Source organism: Varroa destructor, unplaced genomic scaffold (genome assembly GCF_002443255.2).
Source record: "Varroa destructor unplaced genomic scaffold, Vdes_3.0 BEIS01000002.1, whole genome shotgun sequence".
Lineage (NCBI taxonomy): Eukaryota > Metazoa > Arthropoda > Arachnida > Mesostigmata > Varroidae > Varroa > Varroa destructor.
In genome coordinates this window covers 49,751,524-49,761,017 of record NW_019211455.1, presented here as the reverse complement: position 1 = coordinate 49,761,017, position 9,494 = coordinate 49,751,524, and the positions used below count along the sequence as shown (strand labels likewise).

The 9,494-nt window shown below is 39.2% G+C and overlaps 1 protein-coding gene across 2 annotated transcripts in view; it reads left to right on the top strand.

The window, feature by feature from the left end:
• The window catches only part of LOC111245983 (leukocyte elastase inhibitor-like), a 3,685-nt gene extending 2,869 nt beyond the window's left edge, over positions 1–816 (top strand). For both annotated transcript variants that reach the window (XM_022795103.2, XM_022795107.2), the window contains exon 6: positions 168–816. In XM_022795103.2, coding sequence (XP_022650838.1) covers positions 168–359 — 192 coding nt within the window. In that variant the 3' untranslated portion in view covers positions 360–816. The remainder of the gene's footprint in view (positions 1–167) is intronic.
• The last annotated feature ends 8,678 nt before the right edge of the window (positions 817–9,494 follow it).

Sequence of the window (9,494 nt, the reverse complement as noted above, 5' to 3'; positions counted from 1 at the left end):
ATAGACTGTTTGAAAAGATTGATTCAAGTTAATTCGAGGCCATAGCTTACGACTACATTATATATACGTGTGTGTGTGTCGAAGGTTTCTATCAAACCTTAGGAGCACGTACTGGCAATTGCGGTAAAGTAGCTTCCATTAATGGTCTTTTGCCTTCATTCTACCAGATGATCGTAACGGCGTATGGCACAGAGGCGGCTGCTGTCACTGCGCTCACAATTACTCGTTTATCTATCCGGCCTTCGCTCGATCCAGTCCCGATGACAGTAGACAGGTCCTTTTATGTAGCAATTCTGTACGGCAAGCACAACGTCACTGAAGTTTTACCATTGTTCGTTGGCGTTGTTCATAATGTTTAATTTACCCAGGAGCTAGAAGCTATCTTCAAAAAACGGGTCCGTTAAACCACGTTGTGTAATGGCCTGCTGTAGGCGGCAGCAAGTAATGATTGCAGCGTTCCAAATTCGGTCCTCACCCTAATTTTCCTTCCAACCTTATTAGACAAAGATGGCATACAAATTAAATCGTATCAAGAGCGATACATGGTGTTGATAGGCCTAATTGACTACTCCAGGTGTAGCTGCATCCGGGTGTTAAATAAAGAAGCAACACCCGAGGTGTGGACCACACAGATCCAATGAAATAGCCAATACGGGTTGAAAATCATAGTTCAAATCAAAACAAAACTTTACACCTAAATTATCTTAATACAAGTCTATCAGTGTTGTTGTAACCACGATCCCCTGGCGTCTGTTGACGCATATTTAACCTGCATATCCAGTGTAAACATAATAAATAATTGTTTAAACGCAATAAGGAATTGTTATTATTTGTAACTATCAGACGGCCGGGTCAGGCGCCACTATTTTGAATAACAAACGGCTGCTTGTAGAACACGATTTACACCGACTCTGCGCTACGTTGGGGCGCTATGGCGGGGTAAGTATAGCGGGCCCTAAATCCACAAGTTGGAACCCCCCGGATTCGATTCCCAGATGAGAATTTATGAGTGTTTCATATCATTTGAATTGGTTGCAGTTCAGATCAGCGCGAGTACCATGCTACTTGCTTCCCTTGACGTTTTCGGAATTAGTTTCTACTCTTGCCACGGGCAGTTTGATCCATTGCGGAAGTACTAGCGATAAAAAATTCAGTCTTTCAAAAAAGAGAAAAGTAATCTATTGCAGGGAGAGATAAGCCCGTAAAGCAGACAGGCGCCTATGATGATTGTATGGCCTTATGAGCAAAACAGAGCCTGCTAAGACAATCAAACTTCCCTTAAGGAATTTTCTAATGAACGGAACCTATAAGAACGGTTTCATTAAGTTAACCGTCAAATGGGACAATTATTCAGGGTACTAGTTAGCACTCCTTATGCAAAATAACTAAGCGTATATATTACGGATAAAAACGACGGTCTGCGTATTTTGGGATTTTACCAGGTCGTAAAAGCAGTTCAAGTTGTCCATTCGAATGGAGCTTTGTCAGAAATCTGTTTGTTTTTATGTGCGGATTAAAGAAATAAATATAAGATAAAATAGAATTCTCCCTCTCTTGACAAGTTAATACATATAACTACTTCTTGTGTATTGTCTTTACAGTTATCGTAGGCTGGGGTAATAGAGGGAGAGTACAAGTAAAGGCAACGAACAGTGACCTATGTTTTTGATATATTGATTGTGGTCGTGCTATAGAAGTTCAAAAGTTTAGAACATTTCACAAATGCATTTTTACACACATCTCACAATATCGATATTTATCTCTGAAATATTACGTCTGAAACGCCCATGGATAGAGCTCATCGCAGCACATTTATGTTAGAAACATGTTGAAGCTCTTCTGAACGCACGGTACTTACATAAGGCATCGGCATTTGAGCAAGCAATCATTCGCAGGTCAATACATCAGTTCCGATGGTATTAATTTCGACCTAAAAATAGATTTCGCAATTCCCCGCAAATATTTGCTACTTCTTCTGGATTTGCTTCCATCAGCAGATGATAGCAGTTTCAAAAGAAAACATTTTTCGATGTTCCCTTGGAATATACTGCTTCGATTGGGCTCGTGGGACGGGTCTCAGTGTAGTATCAGCTCTGCGTAGGGGAACAACTAGCTGAGCGAAACACCCTACTACGTTCCTACCGAAGCCGACCATGATAACGTAACCGATAGAAGTTCCAGTTAGCAGACCGTCACAATTAAAAATGTCAACAATTTGTAACTTGACTGCCATTTTAGCGTAGCGCATCCACAAACGACATGACGCTCAACGATGAGAAACTTGGGCTCGCTTCGCATCATCTGTACAATGTAAACAAGCCCGACTGAGCAACTTGTCGAGGGAATAAAAGTTTACTAAGCTAATCTATTTACTGGTAGTAGTCAACTAAGTATAATTAATTAAGCGTACTTAAATGTCAAGCTGAATGGTAACACATGAAAGAATTCTAAGTGACCAATCGAAGGCTTCAAATAGTCCCCGCCCATGTGTCACGCGGCCGCGCTGTTTTGTTCAGCAATCCTCTGCACTTATCGTTGGCCTACACCTGCCCGCTCAACACGCAAAGATACGGTTGACACCGGTGAAGAACACCAAAGGACCAGAAAAACCATCGAGGCTTGCTAAATCCGCGCAATTATCAAATAGAACTTAGGACGGTCAGAACCTTGACAACCTTAGGGTTTAGAGCTTTCGGCTTATGGATGATAAGAGGTCTGACGACTTTACCATACCTTTGGGACTCTACGGAACTTACCGGGCCCAGGAGGATATAATGCTATGTGCAGCAGCAGCAGCAGCATCATCATTGCACGTCCACGCGGGGGTAAACAAGAAAGGTAAATGCTAATACAAATAAAGGGATTGATAAGGTCGACTGTATTAGAAAACATGTTGACTAAATTCGCGAGAAATCATTCGAAATCCGCCAAAAGCACCAAAGATACCCGAAGGGAGGAACATGTTTTACCAGCGAGTGCTACATTTCGCAAGGGCGAAAGGCAACGTTGCCTTCGTAGCCGAAGGGGAAATTCGGGTCATTCTTGTCGCCCAGTCAATGCCAAACTAATAAGCTACATAGGTAGATTATCCTAGAAATCTTGGCCATTATAAAGTGCCAGATGTTGTTTTGTGGAACGTAATTATTTCAGTTAGCAGCTAATTGCCGATGCTTTGTATCTGGGCTGCCAGTGATTGTTCCATACCATGATGATACGACATTATTTTGGCACTATTTTCCAGTGTAGCCGTTTCCATTCCGAACTACGGTAAAGCAAACAATGAGTAAAATAGTTGAACCAATTAAGACTTTAGTTTATGTGAGTTTGGCAAATATTTCAACGTTTTCTTAGAATTGCTCTTGAAATGAATGGGAATTTGCAGCTTACGACCAAAATAAACGCAATGTCTGCATAAAGAGTTAACCTACGGTTTCATAGGCCTCTATCTTTTCGTGTATATCAACATATTTTAAGGAACCTATGTAAGAAAGAAGAAAGATACCTAGGTCGAACGGAAACCCAACATTGTCACTTCTCAAAGGATCGACAACAGACGGCTATTACCGTATTTCACGGGTTATTCATCCTCCGCTATGTTTGTGATATGTGTGTGTGTGTGTGTGTGTGTGTGTGTGTGTGTGTGTGTGAAACATAAAGGATAATACTAGTGCAAACAGATACAGTTCATTGCAGTACAGACTTTTAACTTCTTTACAAAGCTACAGTTTTGGCAACGACAACATTTTTCGTAGTAAAGAAAAGTTTCGTATTGTACGAAGTTTGAATCTAAAAAGTTTGAATAACTTGTCGTATCATTTCTGCGCTCCGTTGAATGGTCTAGAAATGTAACCTGTGAACTCAGGTAAGAATTTGGTCGTCATATTATATGACCGTTGTTGGGGGGATAGCTAAGTTACGATATGGGAACTATAAGACCGGATCTAATTGTTGTGGTTTATTTCTATACGGTTATCGTGGCATTTATGCACAGATGTTCTACCCTTAGAATAGAGTATGCGTCGTTATGAAGTCGTGGGCATGCCGTGGTAAAGAGGTAGGAGTATTTTAAAGATGTCCTTTAAAGAGGCACCGTTTAGTGGGCAAAATATTTCAGTAAGTAGGAAAAGTTTTGCCTCAAACGTGATACAAGCAATAGTTTCTCTTTATCTGCATCTTTTGTATAGTAAAATCGTGGTAAATGTAGATGCCTATGGTTGAGTCAAGCCCGTCCCACAAATGCAAGCGTAACATTTGCGGTGTATTTAAAGCGTGCAGGCTGAAACATGATAATATTGGACGCGTATTTGAAATGGCCCAATAAAGAAAGTAACACTTATAATGAAGGTTCTTTAAGTAAATATAAAAATAATTAAAATTTCACAAATAATGTGGATTCTTAGCCAGAGAATGCCCTTCTGAAGCAGTGCTTGGAGACACTTTCCTAGACTAGTTATATTTAGCGATGTCTAACAACTATTCATTACGGATAATCAGTAACAACAATGTTTTCATAATAAAAAAAGAACAAACATGTCGGCGCTATCGCGGCTCTTAAACTTACTTTCAACATATTACCTACATTATTACAGTCGAAAAGCCACAAAGCAGGTTCTATGGCATTACATTTAGACGACTTGTAGCTAATAGATAAAGCAGAACTTACATATTAAGCCATATATGAGTCATAAAAATCGCAGCAACTCTACAATATACTGCAGTGTTTATATGCTCGTCCAACGTAAAAAGCGGCCTAAAAGGCCTTAAGTTGCTGCGCAAAAAATCATTAGAAACCTATTTAGTGTTGGATCAAGTCATGTACGTGCTTATAAATACATTCGAGGTCCCGCTGCTGCGCGCGCATAATATGTTAACGATCTACTTGCATGGCACTTGTCCACTAAGACTGTAGATAATTCCACACTAACAATGTAGATACTTCGAGTGAAGTGACTTTTTTTTATTGATTATAAGCGGTATCTGAAACGGGGAAGCAGTGGCTGGCGGACGGCCTTATTACTGGAAGTCTTACCCTATCATAAGCTTGACAAAAAAAAACTTGATAGAGACAGAAAAAGATCAAGGTCTTTTGGATGTAGGACGATTGGAGGGTACCAGGAAGGAAAAACTACGTTTCGCATCAGATGGCGATACAAGCTAAACGATCACCTCATTTAAATAGTCACTTTTTCCTCCCCACTTGTCTAAGCCTAAGTCTAAATAAGCCATTGTAGGCCAAATCATTACCGCCCTAGCGTATAGCTTTAAACGCGTAGAGAGAAAGATGCGATTATTGTCATGTATATATATGTATGTTTTTTAATCATCTTTTTTAACTGTTGACAACACGTTTCGGCCCTAATCGACTGACTAATGAAACTCTAATGAATAGCGTTTGTATTAGAACACACAGAAAAAGCTTTTGGAAGCTGTACATTTGATGTTCCGCCAGTTCAACTGTACTTATTAATGTACAGGATCAATTTGTCATCACAAATTATTATAGAACGTGAGGGTAGGAAAAAGCAAGCGCCTTTACCCTATCATCTATTTTCTATCTTATCTATCTTATCTGCGTATGTAAAGATATCTACGATATCTTTACATACGCACAACTTAAATGCACTTTTCGACAAGTCGGTGGCCACTGCAGTTCTTAGTTCGAAGTTATTTACCTTCGCAGGGCGTCCCTAAAGCTCATTGTCAAGCTCAAAATATTCTTCTCCAGATTTTGTCAACCAATAGCTTAAAGTGTTTCTCATAGTAGAACATTCATCATAAAAGTACGAGGCTTATATGACGAGCTGTAGCTTCAAGATGCAATTCACACCTATGAACTACTATATCTTGTTAGTTTCCCTGCTAAAAGTATCTAAAATGAACTGTATCATGTCCTAAAGAGTACAGGTACATCTGTAATGTAACAGCCTGTACGAAAACAAGCTTGACAATTGAATATCGACATATGCCTATATTAAAAAATTTTACATGAGACGACAAAATAGAGGCCACATGATGATCCTGGCTTGTGACCTATAGTATTTTGTAATATAAACACCAAAAAAAAAAAAATAATAACATTACAGTTACTGCCAAGCGCGGCAAACTTCTTCAGACAGGTAAGTAAGTCTCATAGATCATTGTAACGGTATCTAAGTCGTCGCGGAATACGCTACGAAAATTAAGAGACATAATTAGGTGCTGGGTGAGTGCGACAACAGAAAAATTAAAAGGAAGTCAACCCAACCATTAAGCTCTATTGTTGCCCCATAAACGCTTTCGTATCAGCGTATTGATGCAGTTCCTGTATGGGCGGCAGCTGTGTTATGTCAGGGCTAAAGCTGCATTGTCCGTAAGCCCCGAGTAAAAATCTAGGCCATACATTTTCACAGCCACAGTGTGGGGCAATAGAGAACTTCTCATATCACTAAACTTTTATATAATTCCGCAGTAACATTTTGGGCTGAGGACTGAAACAACATACATCATGCTAATAAAGAAACATATTTAATTTAAGGAAATATATCGATATTATTTGGTAGTTCCGTTGACGATGATTTATTGGGCTTTTTTCGTATTTGCTACAATTAATACTTGTGAATTGCATTTTTGTACGTGTGGTTCGTCTTTAATTTTTATAATTCCTTTTTAGCGAAACAATAATAACCTAGTAAGACGTTTTTATGTAAAGTTCAATATGCCCAAAGAGAACTTTATTAAATTATTGTTCAATTATTATAATAGACGCCAGTAAAAATTTGCTGGAGACAGACAGTAAGACGCCAGGTGAAGTTTCTCCTATCAGCTATACAAAACGAAAGAGTAAAAGTTTGGCTGTCTCCAACGAAAGAGGTGAACGTTCAATGGCTGGCGCCAATGTAACACGAGTCTGCAGAGCATCAAAAAAAACACCCCGAAAGAATGAAATATGCTTTCTATTCTTGATCGTTTTCCTTCTTTCTACGGCGTGACGTTTAGCCATATCGCGCCGATTAATTGTTGGTCTTCCATCACCGGCTTCGCTGCTATGGTGAATCCCCTTTCCATTTGTCATTTCCTAGTTTTTGAGCTCCCAATTAACGGAAGCGTTTCCAGGTAACAACGAAGAAGCTTCTCGCAACGCTAGCGGTCGCGATGTGTACGCTCTATCAGCGCTGATCATCTCAGGGAGTCTTTAATAACTAATGTGACCTTTCGTAGTTTCTACAACTATACTTGCTGTTATATATCATCGGAGAAAATATAGATATAATTGGATATCAAAGTTAGCAGCAATAACAATAGCAGAAATAGCGACAATGAGCGATAGGGATAGCTACCGTATCAAAATCCACTGAATATAAAGCCCGAGGCTATATATAGAAACAATAACCACATTGTTTTAGTGCGACAAATCTGCAGATGCCCCAGTGATATTCCCTATATTTGTTTGTAAGCGATTAAACAATGGTTGCGTTTATGCTTCTCTTTGATTCGTTGTAGTGGAAAAACAGCAATAGGTAATTTTGGTTAGAACGTCAATTTCCAAGAGACCGATAGTATCAAAAAGGCCACACGGAAAAACTACAATACCACGAAGTTTGAGGCCCTCTCTTTTGGCAAGAATAGCAAACTTGATCCCTTACTAAATGATGATATCATTCCTTGATACTGAGCAAACATATACAGGTACACAGCAGATATAAAATATATACCAGGTCAGGCCGTATGTTTCAAACTACAGTATTGTCGTCAAGTTAATCTATGCTTTAGATAGGATGACATGGTCGAATGGTATGATGTTTGTTTCTGCACTGTTTGAGTGAAACAGTCAATAGAAACTTGCAACGTGAACTTGCACGTCTGCAAAAGAAATAAATAGATTTGTACACCTGTATGTGCCCTGTACGTATACGTGAACAAATATAAGCAGTATGTCAATCGCCAGGATGATGACTTATTCAGACTGTGAGACTTAGAGAAAAGCTTGGAAACATCAGTTATCGAAAAGCCGGCATCCTATATCCTTCCGACCGAAACCCATCTCACATAGATCCTATAATTTTCAATGCATTAACACACACACACACACACACCACATGATACGTATTACTAAGAACAAAGCATTTTTCAAGCTCAACCGAAACTGTTTCCTTCTATTTTTACCATGATAGTCCAGGACAACTAGATTTTCTCATGCCAAATCAAAAGTCGCAGGAAACGTCGCTACGGAAATGAAAACTATTAAAGGGCATTCCTATTATTATTTGAGATAAAAAAAATTCATGACAGAAATTATTGTTTTTTTAATATTTGGCACGTGAATAAGGTTTATAACTGAAAAAAAAGAATTTCAAGTAATTGTTATTATTGGAGCTTGCGAATACAGCCATAGCAAAGGTTTTACTATAAAGACATCTGGAAATGGCGGTGCCGTAATGACAATAAAAAGTAGAAGCCTAACAATACGAAGTATAAGCTTTTTCCGAATCAGAGAATAAAGAAAAATAGACCATTAAATTGTTCAATCTACTGTTGAAGATAGCGTTCTTTCGTTGGTTAATTAGACTTCTTCGCGCGAGATATTGTTTTTCTTTATTTCCGTATTTTCACTTGAAATAACTGCTTGAAAGTAACAAAGAATCGCCCGTGCAATCGCAGCCGTCTCAGAAATGCAGGCTTTGACCTTTGCCACCGGATCCATCCTTCGACTACCGAACTGTCAAAATTTCATTTAGTCAGTGTCACTTACGGTTTACCCTAAGATTGGCTAGCCACGTGAAGTCGCCAAAATTTCACCGGCACCTCACTGTGCTAGAAGCATTGAGGCATTATAAACGAAGTCGACGGCTTCGTAAAAAGCAAACCTAACAATAGCATCATTGCAGTAGTAATATCTTAATGATTAGTGTCGATATGTCGTACTTTGACGAAGACAACGCACGTTGCTGTTACTCGATGGAAACAGTGCCAAGCGTGACGCCCGACATGTTACGTTTCGTATAATAACACATAACGCAAAAAAACTGCTTCTATGCGATAGGTAACAGCAGACACTTTCGACACTAACCAATAATAGTTGTTTGTTTGTTTGTTTGTTTGTTAGAGCGCGTTAATTGCCTCAAGTAAAAACAGCCGTCTGGCCAAGAGCGCCGGTCAGTGTAATTCTGACCAGAGAAAAGGGCATCGTGTTGTGAGTAGCCACTGGATATTAAAACGATATGTATCCTGTATTTAGTCCATGTAGTTGCTGTCTTTGTAACGCAAAGAGCTCTACTCATATGACTTTGAGCTTTTTTATCTAGCTATTATATGTTCATTACTTTTTTTTATCTCAATAATCAATAATATCAGTATCAATAATCCCTGCATTTTTTTAGTCCTGAATTTTCTGCTTTCGCAGCCAGTGGGCATCTTTCAAGCCGTATAACCTATGCAAACCTCAGACCAGCGGTTCTTGGGATCACTGATCAGATGCCACCTGTTCGAGCTAACCCGAGGGCAACCGCTGCCTTTGT